The following is an 18476-nucleotide window of genomic DNA, read 5'->3' as shown; positions in this document are numbered from 1 at the left end:
TTGACATTGACAGCACAATAATCATACCAGACACGCTTGTGGGTTTCGGTTGTAATACTTCAAAGCTGCGAGATAGGATGACATTGCCACAAGGGGATTTCTCACCTTTTTCCATTTAAAACATAAAACATGATACCTTAAAAACCCGGTCCTGTTGTAAAGAGCTCGGCGTTTAGCTTTTTAAAAGCACTCTTCTTTGACGTTTAACTGTAAAGTTATTTTATTTGTAATTTTTATAGCTTGCACTTTTAACTGTTAAGAAAACAACAGTTTATTTCCATGTTTACACAGGCAAAGCTCCGGCTGATTATTTTTTAATGTAATTAATATGTTTTGGCTGATAATGTTAGTCCCCATACATCAATATCCAGTATTGAATAATGAACAGCTAATGCCTGTCTACTGCAATGATATATGAGGGTAATTACATTCAAGAGTGCGCTGCTATGTGTGTACGTTGCATATCAATTTTAGCTGACCTTCATATTTATCTCACCGTCATGCACTCTCTGTTAAAGGGGCAGTCACACCAATATTCCTCTACAGATCAGTGAAGCAAATGAAGTTTGCTTTCTGTCTATTCATCTAGCTGAAATTCTAGTGGCCTTTCGGTGATAACTGCTAACCGGGCAACTGCCGGCACTGAAAACGAAACGATGCTGAGAAAGTAGCCTGCTATTTAGTTGTAACATGCTGCTTTCTCTGGACTTCACAGTCGTCTTGCCCTTTAAATGAATGGCATTATTTTCATCTATATCAGGGCCGTCTTTTTCTTGATCTCCTTCATCATCATGAAGCCAAAACAATTGCTACTCTCTTCTTGCGCGCGGAGAAAAAGTTGATCTCTCCCCATCTTTTCTCAGTTCTCATGCTGGCAGCTGCACCATTTGCATTTTTTGTGAATATCTCACAGGTATCCTTGAAGTTAAGGACCTAGCTTGGCTTCATCGACCATACGCTTGTTTTGGCCAATGTTTGCAATTATACTAGCACATAAAAACATTGCTGTTAATCTGAAATACAGCAGAGTCTTGGCAACGGACAAACAATTACCATCATTCCAATGTCACTTTTGGACAACAGATTGTGTAAAGCCTTGTTCTTCTCTGCCTATAATATGTGGTTGATGCTATGATGTCATGCCCTGCCCAAAATAGAGTTATAACATCATATAATATCATAAACCAAATGTCGCATTGTCTGCTTTTTTTCCAGCATACACAGTACCTGAAATGGCAATAAACAGGGCATTTACCAGGACAATTGACAGCCAGGATATAAGCCAAGTTGTAAGGACTTTAATAGTAAAATTCAGGGCTATTAGCAACCAAGATGGCCAAGATGTCCCACAATGCAACAAACGAGTCTGATTGAATACACAAAGCTATTTTTTCTTTTATTCGCCTGAATCTTCCATGACATTCATGGTTTATTAACACCTTAAAAAAGCATCTGCTTTGAACATCCTGATGCCTTAAAAGAATCTGAAAAGCATAACAATAGATATAATTTATACCTTTAAAAAGGTTTAGACAGAATATAAAATATCTTCCATTGCTGTAATGTCTCACCAAAAAACTTCAGAATTATTGAAAGTATATTATTAAATCTTTCAATCATTGAATATATTTTTGCCTTGTTATTTTATTCTTTCATCGTATGAATTAAGAAAATGTAGGTCTATAAATTATAGGTCCAGCCATTTTTTGCTAGTGAAAGCTTTAAACCCGAACATTGCACAATATAACAAAATACAATTCCCTTTTAGAATGATATTAAGTGTGGGCTTACCCAATAACTTGAGGCTCATAGCGCTGCAGTGTTCTCTGTAAGGTCTGCTTTATTGTCTGAGGCTGTGAAATAGAAAAAAAAGAAATTGTCTAATACTAAAGATTTTTTTGCATAGGTGTTTCCAAATAACAAATAACTCTATCATGACAACAAAATAAAAACAGGAGATGTCTTTTATTATAAAACTTAAAGCTGCACCATAGAACCAACCATTCCACTTTAAAATAACTCGTTTTGAACAATTAGCATAGCCGTACATTTTTGGTGCCCTGGACTATGCTACCAGAACTTCCCCGGTTTCCTTCATGCTCTGAGTTGGCAGTAGTGTAGCCTCCAAGGCCACCAGCACCACCACCAGTGAGTGGAACTTCTCTTGTGAAGCGTGGCACCAGACATCCCAAGCACTTGAATGATGGGGATGCAGGGCAGTGTTGTATTCCCCCTCTGGTCTGAAGTGATGGGCAGATCTATTGGGGCCGAAATCACAATGCCATACTTTCCTTTCCTGATGTCCCTCCTAAGTGATTAGATTATTTTTAATGTAAAGACGTAATGCTATCTGAAAAAGAAGCAAATTGGGCTGGGGGTCAGCAAAGTACTTTTGCCTGGGTGCCATTCTGTATACATGCAGCTCTCTTGCTAACGGTCAGGGGCCCACCAGGTGGTCTATCCCAGCAGCTCAGCCTCGTTGCTTGTTTTCATGGTGGAGCTGGCCCTTTTATTATTTGTGCATGGTTTTTTTTTATATATATATATAGACACAAACATTTGCTATTTAATGAAAAATGTTACTAAAAATAAGCATTCTATTAATACAACATACATTCACGCAAGAGTGAAGATATAACAATATTGAAAAATTGGCCACAATCCTTTTAGAAGAATGTACTCATCTCCCCCTCTCAATTAAATGTTCTATACTGATACATGTCTCGAATGTGTATGCTTTATCTCCGTGTTATATTGTTACTAATATACTTCCAAAGCTTTCTTGTTCATGAGAGACAACCCTCTTTAGTGCCCTAATTCCTCGGGGGGGGGGGGGTCTCCCTCGATGTCCCTTTTTTTAGGAGCTCAAAATAGTTGCTTGTTATAAGTCCTTCTAAGTAATAATAAATACAAAACTGGTACTAATTTGTTTTAAGATGAATTATACATTAGAAAACATCAAAATTTGAGACAATGGCCCTGGCACCTACCTCAAGGCTGGTGTATTTAATTAAAAACGAAAGTGATTTTATAGTTCTTCTTCTATGCTAACTAGTACTATTAAATCTGTTAACTGGAAATCCAATCTGTAAATGTAGTTAATTAGCTTTCTCCAAAATGTACCACTTTGTTAATTATTATGATATTATCGTGTTTAAAAAAACTTATATATATATATATATATATTTATATATATATATATATATATATATATATATGCCTAGTATTTGAAGCCAAACAGTACATTGATAGTGTCATCACATAATCTACCGTTCTATAGGGCAGAACCAGTTGCCCTCATCTTCTTCTAAATTGCCAATTCTCTTTGTTTTTATGTGCAGTTGAGGTTTGTATATGTCTTCTCATTCATCACTTCTGGTAGTACAATTCACACAGAATCTTCCCTGACCTTTAGAGTCAGCAGCTGTGGACCTACACATTCTGTACATGGAGTTTCTAGCTAATTGCAAATGGAACAAACATAATAAGTACCATTGAAAGTGTTATTTATTTCTTTTGTTTTATTGATGGTACATAATGTAAATAATATTTGATAACTTTTTTATGGCTCGTTGACTAGCCATGCTGGTAAAAAATAATAAAGATGGCTCAGAGGGTAAACAGCAGATGGATGTTCTTCCTGTTAATAAAATATAATGTAACTGAAAGTTCAGCAGCTAGCTACTTTAAGAAAAAGGGAAACGTTTTGCAACATAGTGTATTAAAAAGCCTATCAAGAATCGTAGTCTCAAGAACTTTTTGCTGAAGAGGACTCCTTATAGTAGCGGAAAAACAAGGGTTTAGCTGAAAAACAAGGGTTGGGGTTCACACAGCTCTCTGGCTCTCTGTCCGTACTTTCAGCGTCTACATCGGTGGAACTTGCTCCTTCCTACTGCTGTTGGTGTTCCTGAAGGCTTTGGACGTTACTCTTCTCCATCTATACCTCTTCCCTCGGACAACTGGTATCTTCCTTTGGCTTATGATACCACCCATATGCGGATAACACCCTAATTTAAGTTTCCTCTCTTGACCTTTCACCTTCTCTTCTAACGCGCCCCACAGTTTGTCTTTCTGGAATTGCATCATGGATGGTGTCCCACTACTTTAAGCTTAACATCTTAAAGACTGACCTCATGGTCATCCCGCCATCCTCACTGTCCACAATTCCAGACATCTATTACTGTTGACAACTTCACTATCCAACCGACAAAGTTCCCTGCCCTTTCCTTTATCCCTCACATCCAATCCCTCACAAAATCATGCCACCTTCACCTGAAAAACATCTCCCAAATTCGACCATTCCTCACACAAGAAACAACCAAAATATGAATCCACTGTCTTGTATTATAGCAGCTCTTTACCAACTGGTTACTCCCTTTCATGCCTTTCAATGCTCCAATCATCCTCAACAATGCAGCTAGTGTATATATAGCATGAGTATCTATGTATAATTGCATATGTGTTATATGTGTGTGTGTTACCATGAATGTTTGTGTTAGTATGAATGTGTATGTGTTTGTTAGATGGAGTGTGCCTGTGTGTGTGTTAGGGCGAGTGTGCAAGTTTGTGTAATGGTTTATAAATATGTGTGCTAGTGCATATGTTAGTTACTGGGGAGGGTGGCATAAAGAGCTGATGGTGCAACTTGGCTTTATCTGTCCTCATGCCCAGAATGTTCCAGATTGCCCCTGTGGTTCATCCATTGTTAGTTTGGAACACAGGAGCAGAAGATTCAAAAACAATGGAATCCAAAGCCAAGGTATGAAAGGGACAGGCAAAAAGTTATAGTCAAAACAGCAATCCAGTGATCAGGGTTCGGGAATGGAGAGAAAAAGCAGACGGACAATATTCCGGGAGAAAAGTTAGCAAGAACAAAGGCACCGGGCAGCTATGAAGCAAGCAGAACCCCTGAGCCTTGGCTAGCAGGCTTGGACTTGTAAGTCATAGCAAATCATGCACTTTCAGCCACTGTTGGCATCGGTCACTGGATCAAGCCCATTGGTTTGCATTTTCAACCCGACAGCTTCTACTGAATATTCGAAATATCTCAAGCCACACTTTATCTGCTTCTGTCCATAGACCGAAACCGGAGATCAAAAAGCATTCTCATAATTAATTTCCAATCCCAAAAGCCATCCGCATACTTAATACGCTTCAGAATTACAACCACATTGGGCTTTCGAGAAAAATGTGTCTCAGATAAATGTTCTAAGAATACCAAATTGCTTTGCATGACATCGATAAATTATTTAAATCGGACATTAATGAGTGAGTCATGATTTTTTTTAAGGTGAGTTCAGTTTAATTTATTTTTAATGAAAACACTAAAAACATTCACTAGATTAGAATATTATATAGTGAAAACAATCACTAAATACAGGACAATAGACTTGTGGGGGCCCATTTTCCCTGTCAGCAACACGACTCTATTTGCTAGCAGCTAGTCAGTTGTAATTGTCATTTTACCAATTTAAAAGATAATTAATTTAATATTGGAGCTCGCTGCGTATAAACAGTGTGAACGGATAATAGGTGCCAGTCTTTACCGAACGAGCAAAGTGGAAGTGTTTTCAATTACAGGTTCAAAGCCATGGTGTAAACTTCAGAAATTGAGTGGGACATTGTTTAATTTTGAAAATGACACCAGTACCCCCACCTTCTGTTTTGGAGCAGGGGCATCTATGAGCCCTGGGGGCAAACTCAACGAAACATTACCCAAAAAATGAATGCAGAGCATAAATGTCCCAACCTGTTTAATGTGTTCAAATTGTTCAGGCCCTGACACATACACTATTTCATTATAGTAGTGCGTAAATGGTTCTGTATTGTAAGATTGGCTTCTTTTTGAGGAAATTTTAATATGCATGAAGGAGACATAAGCATACCTGGGAACTTCTGAGATTCGGCTACCTGAAGCCTTCCCTTGCGGGACGCGGCCTGGACTGCCAACTGACATCAGCTGGCGGTCCTGCTGACGTCGGCAGGCAGTCCCATTGATGGGCGTTCCTGCTGACATCGGGGGCGTCCCCCCCATTTAAAGAGGAAATGGGCGGGGAGCGGGGCGTGTCCGGACCCTGCAGCCCGGCGAATCGGTTCCTAGGTAAGATAACATTAAGGCTGAATGGCTCTTGTCTGTTGTGTATGCTTGACTGACTCTTTTTATAAAAGCTGCCTGTGGCAATATGTACATGGGAAATAAACCAAATTCTGGAAGCCCTTCTGTGGTCATATGTAAAAAAAAAGAGGAACTCTGCTGTAAGTGACGTATTTCTATTCATATTGCTAGTACTGTACCTAGAAATGTGTGATAAGTAGGCTTTTGTTACTTGAAGCAGAAGAGCAGGAATATTTACATTACATTTTGCATCGGCATTCCCTTAATGTCCCCAGTGTGGTTTACAAGCAATACTTTCAATGTTCCCAAGAACTGTGTTTGCCTTTTGTAGCCAGACACTACTTATATTAAGGGAAGGATTAGCCTTAGCCGGTGTCAGACCCACAATACATGGATCCAGAATATTCATCACAAGTACATACAAGTATTTTGCTAATTTTTGTGAAAACACGTGGCTGCCGCTTACTCCATAAATACTTGAATATTTAGCATGTTGTGACACATCAGATGCAATAGGTGCCATGTTCTGATCTCCAAGAGGCTTCTAGGTCTTCAGAACCTTTTTAACTTATCAATGTTCGTTACTTGTATCACATGACTATATGCTTGAACAAATCTTGGTTGAGAAAATTACGAATTGGCAAAACTGGTCTTTATTAAAAATTTCTTTGGGTATTTGCAGGTAAATTGAACGATGATAGGTGGGATAGCTCCTTATTAATGTAAACATCTTCACTTGGTTTACTACGTAAACAGCATATGATAGGCTAAATGAATACAGAATAAAGTTAACATAACAAAATATGTTAACATGGCAACTAAGAACTTCATGGCAGATAAGATGGCCCACCTAGTCTGCTCATTTTTCCTGATGTAATAATTACTCAGCCCTTAATCAGTCCTCGGTCTTGTCTTAGAGTCTCAGATAGCTTTATGCCTATGCCACTCATGCTTAAGTTTCCTCACTGGTTGTTCCATTTATCTATCACCCTCTTAGTAAAGTCAAACTTCCTAACATCACTTCTAAGCCTCTGACCCTCCAGTTTTAGAGTATGGCCTATTATTTTAGCTTGTCTTCTCCTTTGAAATACATGTTTCCCTTTTACTTTGTTACATTTATTTTTAAAGTATTAAAATGATTCTACTGGATCCCCTCTCTCTTCCAAGCCATGCCTATTGAGATCCCTTAGTCTAAGCTGATTTTTGATCCTGTCGGGGCATTTACCATATTCGTAGTCCTCCATTAAACTCTCTCCAGAATGTATATCCAACTACAGAAGACTCACTGGAACAAAAAGGAGATATCAAGCAAAGAAGAAAAGGCAAACCATGAATTCTATGGGAGGAATAGAGTTGAATGTGTTCAATAGAACTGCATTGAACACTTGTGAATGTAGTATTAGAATGTACAAGCTCTTGACAGGGAGGGATGAGTCTACAAAAGGGTAAAGAGGTATCATTTAAACAATGAACAGAACAACTGGTTTTACATGAAAACACAAGTAGTCAAACTGAGGGTAAAGTAATAAGAAATCCCTGTCAGAGATGATCGGCTTGGCAGCAGGATCCTTGAGTGACATTCATTTCTAGAATAGTATATAACTGCATTACCTAAGAATGATCAAAAGCTGTATCCATACAAAATGTTCGGTTACTCCCAAAGGTACAAATACAATCTCAGAATAGTCATGTCCTTGATGAATCTCTAGTAATATCAATAGGCATCATGTATTAGGATTAATGTGTACCTTACAAGATCGATACTTAAAAGAACCTACCGGCAACAGGTCAAGGAGAATACCACTTTTTAGAAGCCCCATTGGAAGAAATAGGATATGACTTAAGGGTCACTTTGACCACCCCTAGCCATACCCTTTTTTAACCAGATTTACCGCCCAGGACTCCTAGGCGCAAAGCCAACTAGCATTCTCTAACCCACCGCATGTGTGCAGAACCTCCTCGTAAATGGGTAACGTATGGTTAACAGTGAGTAGGGTACTGGTGTGAGGAGGGGGATACAATTAAGGTTCTCTTCTTTAGTGCCTTGGAACGCCCTTTAAAAAGCGATCTCCTGGACTCATTTACTTTGCTCGTTAATCTATGTCCAGGACTCGCTGTAACATAGAGATGACTTCTGCTGCCTTGACCATCAAGCTGGTTAATGGCACAATCGTTAGGGCCTCCTACATTAAGAAGGAAGTCCATTTAGGAAGGAGGCTCTGCTGTTGGAAAACATTCAGAAGTTTTGAGATGTGAAATAAGATATGATAAAACCATAAAACTTAATCATTAAGGCATATTTTATTAAGTACAAAATTCAGAGCATTTTTTTCCTGTATTTAATTTTCCATTGCCATCCTAAATCAGCAGGATAGCAGTCAAAAACTAATCAGGTAGGTAATATATCATTCCCAATTTTCTAATAGATTGCACAATTAATTAGATCTCAAATTAGTTTTACAATTGCATAAATAAACATAAAACTGCATTTACCAGCAGCAAAAATATGGCAGAACTCTATTACAGTACAGAATTCTGAATATAAATTGCAAATTAATTCAGTATTAATGTTTAAAAATGAAAATACAGGTTTTATGGAGTTTTTTTTATTCGAATAGACATTTTTTCTGTGAGTTTGATAATCCTGGCCACAAAGGAAGAAAACCAGTAGCATGAACATATGTTCACAAAGTCTGCGCATGTGTAAAAGATATGTACGTAGGCAGTCAGTATGCCTCGTGATGACGGTGATAACAAGGTGGTACAAGAAAAATAAAGCTAACTTATGTCTATGGGAGGCAGTTAGAATAAATTTAGTGGGGAAATAATTAAAGGATTTAGTGTTAGGTATTGGGGTAAAAACAAAACAATTTCTTGTTATATATATTTTTTATATTTTCAATTTATGGTTTACAGGTTTAATATTAGGAAATGATCTTTTTCTGTAGAGTTGAACGTTTAGTGTCAACAATTTGGGGGATAGTTTTTTTAGTGAATTTAGTCTTTGCTAGAAAAATGTAGAAAGAATCTAGTTATCCTTTTTTTCTTTTTTAACCTGGAATGTGTGCCCTTCATGTGCGAGTGCTCAATTAAAAATGGAACAATTGTGATTGAACGACCACCTACATCTTTTGGGTTCATAGGTGCAAATTATCTTGTTCATGAAGGGGTTAAACGTGTGGCCCTCTGTTGCTTAGCTACCACCCTGCAAACTCGATTACATGCTGGCCCGTCATTCTATTAAACTGGAATACGCAGTGAAGTTATAGCATGAAATCTGGTGCTAAACTGTTAGTACGTTACTGAGAAATAATAGTGCACATGACAACATAATTAACAACATATATATCAAATCTATATATATGATCAGTGATAAGTACATACTTTCATCAGAAGTAATAATAATTTCATCATTTAGCAAAATTAACAAATATTGTGCCCAATCTTGAGATGCAGCTGAACACGTTTGGCTGCATTTCTGTACCATAACACATAACCTGTGCAAAAAATCAAGTGGCCAAATGGCTTCGTAAAAAGTACCCAAATTTATTTTTGGCTTCTTTTTTTCAAAATTAGATTTGCAAACCCAGCAAACCAAATGTAAAAAATCAACAGCTGGGGAAGTATGGAAATTCTATATAACTAACGTATTTCCAAAATCAAGACGCCTTAATTGTTACAGTTTAAGGGTATTTTCTGTCAATTTAACTCATTTTGTAAGGATTCAGAGAAGAAAATATATGAAAAAAAGTTTATTTTTCAATGGTTTTCTAGTTTCTACTAAGTTACTCATATTAAATGGTTACATTATTCACAGGAAACGTAAATAATGGCTGAACCGACATAAGGCAAAAATGACAAAATAGCCTCGGTACTTCAGGTAGGAAAAACACCTGCTACTGAAGGGGTTAAGTATCTACAAAATATCAAAGCACATATATTAAATAATTTCAAGGTGCACTCCAGATTTCATCTGCTCTTTAATTCATAGGATAGATTCCATGAAATGTTCATGGTGTGTCACTTGCAAATGCATTGAAGGATTCTATAGAATCCCCCAAATTGCATTTGTCATCCAGTAGATGTGTTCAGCAAAACACATGTTATGTGATATACTTAGTGCCAGCTCCCACGCTGACTCTGTGGGCACCCCCTCCCTGTGCATGTGCACAAAACATAGGAGCACTTCCCTGCCATTGATTGACTCCATCAAGCAGCCAATCAATAGCGCAAAACAAATCTCCTTAAAAGTAACTTCTTTTTTTTGCTTGTTTAAAGAACTTAGTAATTACAAAGTACATTGATATGCATTCTTTTTTCCTGGCAGAAGGGTAAGTCAATCATCTCAGAATGACCAAGGTAACATTTAGTTGTCTAGCTACACCACAATTTCTTCAAAACACCCATGATGAGCTGAAGACATCTGAAGACATTCGATTTTGTCTGTTTTCACATGCCTCAAATCTTGTACTGTAGGGCCGATCAGCCATAACATTGTGACCACTGACAGGTCAAGTGAATAACACTGATAATTTCGTTATCATGGCACCTGTGGCCAGTGGGTAGGATATATTATGTAGCAAGTGAACATTTCGTCCTCAAAGTAAATGTGTTAGAAGCAGGAAAAATGGGCAAATGTAAGGATCTGAGCGACTTTGACAAGGGCCAAATTGTGATGGCGAGACGACTGGGTCAGAGCATCTCGAAAACTGCAGCTCTTGTGGAGTGTTCCCTGCCTGCAGTGGTCAGTACCTATCAAAAGGGGTCCAAGGAAAGAAAAGCAGTGAACCGGCAACTGGGTCATGGGGGCCAAGGTTCATTGATGCATGTGGGGGGCGAAGGCTGACCCGTGTGGTCAAATCCAATTTAAACGATCTAAAGGATCTGCTGCTAACGTCTTGGTTCCAGTTACCACAGCACACCTTCAGAGGTCCAGTGGAGTCTGTTTTGGTGGCAAACATGTCATTAAACACAATATTGGGCAGGTGGTCATAATGTTGCGGCTGATCGGTGTGGTGTCTAAGCAGTAGTACATGTGATAGACATAAGACTATCGTAAACTTAAGACAAGATTGAAGTTTTTACAGCCAGAAAAAATAGGCTGACTAGATGGGCTGAATGGTTCTTATCTGCTGTTCTATGTATGTTTTCCTTTGTAAGTAATGTTCAGATACTTCGGAATCATGTTTTTGCTTTTTTATAAAATATTCTGCCAATCGCATAGACCCCTCTCCTACCTTTGTTGGCTTAGGAGGGAGTAGTCCACTGGCCGGCGGGAGCTTTTCTGCTCCCTTGTGGTCCTCACATACTTCCTAGGTCCGAACGCGAGAAACAACGTCATACCTGGGGGGTCAGACTCAACGTGTTGGGAATGAGGGAGTGCAGCCTGCTCAGGGTGGTGAGGGGTTGGACGGTTCTGGACAGGGCCACCCCAGCGATGTAAATGCTGTGAGGTCCTTACACCAGTGCAAGTCCTACCACAAGTACTAAAACTCAATTTTCTAATCCTCTAATCTAAGGATTAACCCATTAAAAATGAATATTGTATAGCTGGTATAATTATATACACGTTTTTTTAGTTTGGGTGTTATTCTAAGTATATTTTATTTTGCTTGCCGTGTACTGGAAGGCCATTGTCACTCTTCACTCACCATAACAACACTTAAAACAGTAGTAGCTATATGAAAAAAAATATTATTCAGCCCCCCTTTGTTTCAGGTCATCCATTTTCAGATGTACTTTTGAGAAAATGATGAAGTGTACCACCCATTCTAGAAACACACATTTTAAGGTTACAGGTTGGACAATTCAGTTGTTTGTTATTCAGTTTTCAGCTATATTATTATTATAGATATATTATTATTACTGTTGTCTCAAGCCCATTTTTATTGACCTTATAATAACATGGCACCGCTAAGACATTTTTGACTATGACTTTATTTGTTGACCCCAGTTACATAAGTGAATATTTCCACCTCAACATATAATTGTAACTTTAACACAGGTGTCTGGGGACTACCGTTAGCAGTAGAATCTTAGTTTTAGAAAACAGAATGCACATAACAGACTGACATTTAATATCAATACTGATACTCCATACCATAATATACTTACACATTTATTACCCCTTCTGAGTGTCTCGTTTTGCATGGGGCAGCCTCCATTTTTGGACAATATCTCACAATTTTATCAGTCCAGGCCTGGCTTTTTTTGCTCCTACTTGGTCAGTTTGCAACATTTAGAAGACGAGTGCCGCAATATAACATCATATCCTCATGTTCATTGTCTGGTGGCTGGACAGGTATAGTAACTGGATGGCCTTCCCCAACTACACACCTGCCCTGTCTCTTACAACATCCCCAACAAAGGTGTCTAGCCGTGGACACCTAAAATGTTGGGGATATTCTAATCATAATTATCTTTCCTTAAGCTTTAATTGAAAAATAACCTCAAGGACAGATGGTCAAAATAATGAAAATAATGCCTATGGGAGTTACGAGGTAGAGCTGTTTTTTTCCTCCTTTCAAAATAATTCCTGCCAAAGCCAAACAGCATTGATAGTGGAGAAGCCACCAGCCACTGATGGTACGCGGCAGATCCTGAAACATTCCAACTATGGTGAAGTCAGGAGCTGGTTCTGGTGCTAGAGGCTTCCGCTTAGTCTTCTAAGCAATGTAGGTATAGTCCTGGAAGTGTGTTCCGACTTTTTACTTGGACTGGTAGATGCATTCCAATTCAATTGGGGAGTATAGGAAGTGAGCAATACATAAAATGCCTTAGCTACATAAGCCTTCCGCGGAGGCAGATGCGATGAAGGAACTAAAAAACTAAATTTAAATAACTATGTGGAACAAGGATGAGCATAATAATGGCCCAAGCTATATATATGTTTTTCAGCAATAGATATATAGGAACATCGTACTGTCCCTACCCCTCAAATATGACTACTTTAATATGCATTCTTCTGAAAATAAAAAATAATAATAAAAACACTTACCTAAAGTAGAATATGCAGCCCTGAAGCTGACCACCATGGTCCAATGAATCTTAGCACTGATTGGCTGCTTTAAGCAGCCAATCAGCAGCAGGAAAGTGCTGCCATTTAAATTGATGAATAGACATGTGCATGGAAAAGTGTGAGGCCAAACACATGAAAAAGGGGCAACAAAAATGTAAAGGGGTCATGCAGCTATCATATGTATTAGATTGTTGGAGTCTCCCTTTAATTATATATATATATATATATATATATATATATATATATATATATATATATATATATATATATATATATAGCACATGTAACATTTTTGGTTTAATACATCTATTTCAGAGCCATTTCATACAGGACACAGAATGCAAATTCGTTATTTAATGAATTAATAGATAATACAAAGGGGGTAGGATTCAGGTATGTAGATGCGTTTACTGTTGATGTCACAGTAATACTCAGTTTAGAAGTTAGTCTTCATTATGCAAGAGCTAAAACATTGCTTAGCAACAGTATTCCAGGACATCAGTTTATTTAATGCTCGCTGCACAGTTGCTGCTTCGTGACTATTTATATCTTGAGCTAATAATCTTCTAATATTATTTTGGTGACATTAAAATTTTTTCCCCGGCAGCTAATGTGCATTACTAATATGATTTCAACTGTCTCTGTTAGAAATAACATTAAAAAAAAAAAGGAAAACAAATACAATGTGCTTGTCCTAAAGTTATTTTTACTTTAACTCTTTAAGGGTCATAGGTATCGTGGCAAAATAGGAGAACATTTCAAGGCAAAGTGATCAATTTGATACAAACAGCAGTAAACAGTCCACTGGTTTCTATGGCAATATCTCCAAATGAGCAAAATATTGTTTGCCTCTAAAGGGTTAAACCCAGGAAAGTAGATGAACATAAACGAAACTGGCAGTAGAATGGGGTTAACAGACTATATGATGATTATTTTTGTTTGCGCAATTAAATCTGAACCAAATAGTAACTGAAGAGGCAGCTGAAACCTTTTGAGTCTTAGCTATGAGTATTAACCCTATAATGGTCCATCACACAGATTCTATTTTAGTGATTTACTCATGGTGTAATAATGGTCTTTAGGAAAATCACGATTCGTCGGGAGGTAAAGATATTCTAAATTCTCGTAATTCATACAGTGAGGGAAGGGGCAAATTTATATGGGGGGATTCAAGACTTGCAAAATGGGGCATTACAAACATTTAAAGGGGCCAGCATATGATGTCTGATTTGTTCCTTGAAATCAGAGACGAATATGAAAGCGGTCAGCTCCTCAATCAGACGCTGAGATGTAATCCCATTGAAACCCTCAAAGTTCCCAAGAGAAATCTTAGACATTATGGCTGTTAAACCATAGGCTTCAGATATGGACTGTTTAAAATACGTATATCACCACACCCCTATTGCCTCATCCAATAGAAGAGGCATCGTAGAGCAGGGGGCGTGGCTTGTATACCATAAAAACAGTGGGAGTTTTTGGCAGGGTTTTGGTCAAAACTTTTGACAACCCTGGCATGTCTTTGCACTTATTGTATTGACATTGAACCTTTTAGGACATATAAGTTATTAGAATAGCATGAAACGATTACAATATTTCAGTAGAAAAATGCTAATGTTGATGAACACAACACAATTAGATATTAAATATTGTATTATTCATGTTTCTGTGTAAACACATGTTTCAATAGTTTAGTTTCATTCTAGTTCCAAAATATGTTACATTTATGCTCTTCATATGGCATTTAAACAACCGCCTAAAAACACCCAAAATTTAGTGTTACTTTACAGTATTTATTTTACATCAACTTACAACCATTTACACTCAGGTCTGATCTCAAGTTGCATCATGGCAGACCTGAACTCACATAATATTGTCTTCTTATGATTGTGGATTTGGGCCCCAAAAAACAGCCTCCCTGCACTGGACGTGCATAGTAATACATCCAATTCTGACACTATATGGATATATATTTCCTAAAAAAAAGTGAATATCAATCCATAGGTCTAGAATATTCCCCGTTAAATAATAGTAAGACTCGGCCTACATCACTGCAGCTTCCATCATCTTTCCTGGAATCTACCCCGTGTGAGAACCTACTGTACTGTAAAATATAGGCTAACTTTAATGGTGATATATAGCATTTATAACTCTAAGTGTGCTCATATGTATTAATGAGCAAATACTAATCGGTTTTACTGCTATGTTGTCATTGGAAATTGACTCAAGTGTCTGAGTCAAAGCAATCAGATCTATACCAAGCAATAAGACTGAATTAAACCTCTTTATGCGTGGGAGAGAGTTCAGAGGAGGGTTACTCAAATAGTAAATGGTTTGAAGGATAAAAATCGTCGGGAAAGACTAAGGGATCTCCATATGTATAACTAGGAGGAAAGACGAGAAAAGATGAGATGCGATAAAGATATTTAAATACTTAAAGGTATTTACCAAAGTACAGAAGAGAATATTTCAAAGGAAGAGAGATGTAAGAGCAAGGGGTCATAGTCTTAAACTAGAGAGCCAGAGGCTTAGATGTAATGTAAGGAGGTTTTACTTTAGAGAGAGGGCAGGGGATAAATGGAACAGCCTCCCTGCAGAAGTAGTAGATGTTAATACAGTAAGGAACTTTGCATGGCATGGAATAAGCATAAAGCCATCCTGAATCTAAGACGAGACCAAGGATAAAGGTCTGGGTGTTTACATCAGGAAAAACGGCCCGATGGGACAAATGGAATCTGCCGTCAAATTCTATGTTTTTTAAGTAAATTAATTAAATTAATTAATAAATGAATGTAAGGACGTTTTACTTTACTGAGAGGGTGCTAGAGGTGCTAGAGGCTAATACAGCGAGAGAATTTAAACATAGGCATAAAGCTATCCTGTAAACAAGTGTGACGGCACTACAAAACAAAAACAAAAGTCTAAATCCCCTTTTCTGCACCTATAATGAAGCGCCCAAAGTGATACATTACATAAAATGAATCGGAGTGAAATAATAAAGCAATATACTTAAATAAATATTTTTCTTTATCTTTATTAGATATCCAAGATGATGGGTTCCTCTTATGACATAATTCATAAAATTCCTATATAATTCATAATTTTTCTCTTTCCCTATTTGAATTATGCTGTAACAGGAACCCATCACTCTGGGTCTGATAAATATAATTTGTATTTAGGTTTATTCCTTTATTATTTAGTTATATTTTATTAAATATATTACTTTGGGCAATCCAATATTCCTTTTATCGATAAAGCTATTCTTCCGGCAGACTACATGGGATTAATGGTTCTTCTCTGCCGTCAAATTCCATGTTTCTATTTTTAATATGAGAGGCCAAAAATCATTTATAAAGTAGTCTCAATACCCGCATAACATATATATCAATACAATTTCGATTGGAAACAAGCAAATCTAATTCTAGACAATATCTGTCGTAAAAAAAAATCCAATGTTGCAGTATGGATTCTTTCAGAATGAGTTTGTGATGCTTTACCCCACTATACATATCCATAGCATCAACTGTACAAAACCAAGCTCTAAATAAAACACATCGCCAGCTTTAAAATAATAAATCATTATCAATAAGTTTAAATGTTTCCGAAACACTGATCATCATTCTACAGCTAAAAGTGATATAATTCCAAACACTGAACATCATATACAGCTAAAAGTGATATCATTCCGAAAAAAGTCTTCTTTTAGCATATTCTTCCAAATCTCTTCTTCAAAGGAATTCAAGGCGGCTGCAGTTTCGCACGAGTTAAAGTACAGAAATGCAGAAAAGAACCATATGGCTCATCCCCTCTGGTCAGTATCTTCCTAACAAGTGCAGTCATAAATCTGAGATCTTGAGAGCTCCTCAATGCAACCTGATGCACATAACTCAACATCCCTAAATTCCTATATTCTTGTATTTTTTGGGGAAGATCACCCTTAAACCTCCTAACAATTATCTGAAAAAATGTTGTGTTTAAAAGGGAATTTAAAAGTGATGTAAGATATAAGTCACACCAGGGTCCCCAAGAGCCAGGTGAAGAACATTGGGTCTTCATTGAGTCCTAACCTTCATTGGTAAAGTATGTTGTGTTCCATAATATCTTTTGTAGAGTCATTTTCAGGCAGGATTACAGATCTCAAGGCTGCATTTAACGCATTTGGTCTACCTTTTTAGTCTCCTATCATTATCATCTACTAGAAGGTTGTTCCAGCATCCATCACCACAGTTGCTGGTACAGTTGCTGCCTCCACATATCTGTTATGTCATAGATGGAATGATTAAATTAGGTCATCATTAATTATACAAAGCAGTCTCTAAAATGGAACAGGTATTTGGAGTTGAACCTCACCAGTTGCTCCAGGGGTCTGCGTAAAATATTCTCGTAAGTGTGTAAAAACATGTATTAAAAAAAATTGAAATCCAGTATTTAACCTTATGGGAACAGTCTCAATTTTTTTTTTATCAGTGACTTCATTTTCCAGTGAATTGAGCACATTTATGAGAAGAAACGAACTAATTACAACATAGGTACGAATCCAGAAATCTTCAGAATTATGTAAAATCACATTAACCTTAAGAAAGCTTTGGACTCCATGGAAACGAAGCCTACGGGGGGAAACGAGAAGTGATGACTGTCAAAGTGACATTATTAATGGACTGTTTTTCTTGATGGAGGGATCAGGAAGGCATATCAAAATAATATTATAATGTCATTCTAACCACTGAACACAGCAAATATTCAACACATACGGAATGCCTCTTTTAGTGTCAGAGTATGCATTGCATTACACATCGCTCTGGGATTTAAAGAGTTAAGTGCTCGGCTTCTACAGGGAAAATACATGAAAAATGATGCTGTGGCTTAAGCTGTCTGGAGGCAATGAATACATGGTTTCGCTGGACTGAGTGACTTTGCCTGTTGGGTGATGACCCAGGCTTTGTAATAGACATTTCATTGAGTAGCCCGCATGCACCATAGACTTGGTCAAGCCATGTCACGTACAATGATGTCCAAGCAAAGCCATTTCTGGCCAACAAGGACGGCTCATCCATTGCCCCAGGACTGGAAAAGACAGACGGCAAAAGTGGTAGCAAATTAAAAAATATATATATATATTAATCATATGCACCAAAGTGAGCAAGAATAATATTTTTAATTGGTATTAGATATATGAGCATTTTTGCTAGAAATGGGCTGTGGGAATCACGAGCGGCAACCATTATTGCATTTGGTATTAACACATTCTATATTAGCTTTTCTGTGTTAATGCATTGTTAATTAAGGCTACGTCCACCGGTATATTTTATCCCCACTAGTGGGTGCAAAAGATTTCATAGATTCCCT

At 37.5% G+C, this 18476-nt stretch overlaps 1 protein-coding gene across 1 annotated transcript in view; it reads right to left on the bottom strand.

Moving 5' to 3' along the window:
• Window positions 1-18476, bottom strand: part of GUCY1A2 (guanylate cyclase 1 soluble subunit alpha 2) — an 81688-nt gene that overhangs the window by 60406 nt on the left and 2806 nt on the right. Inside the window, exon 2 of the mRNA XM_053456471.1 lies at window positions 1792-1853. Within this exon, the coding sequence (XP_053312446.1) occupies window positions 1792-1853 (62 nt within the window). The remainder of the gene's footprint in view (window positions 1-1791; window positions 1854-18476) is intronic.

Source organism: Spea bombifrons, chromosome 2 (genome assembly GCF_027358695.1).
Source record: "Spea bombifrons isolate aSpeBom1 chromosome 2, aSpeBom1.2.pri, whole genome shotgun sequence".
Classification (NCBI taxonomy): Eukaryota; Metazoa; Chordata; class Amphibia; order Anura; family Pelobatidae; genus Spea; species Spea bombifrons.
This window is presented reverse-complemented; position numbering and strand designations above follow the sequence as displayed.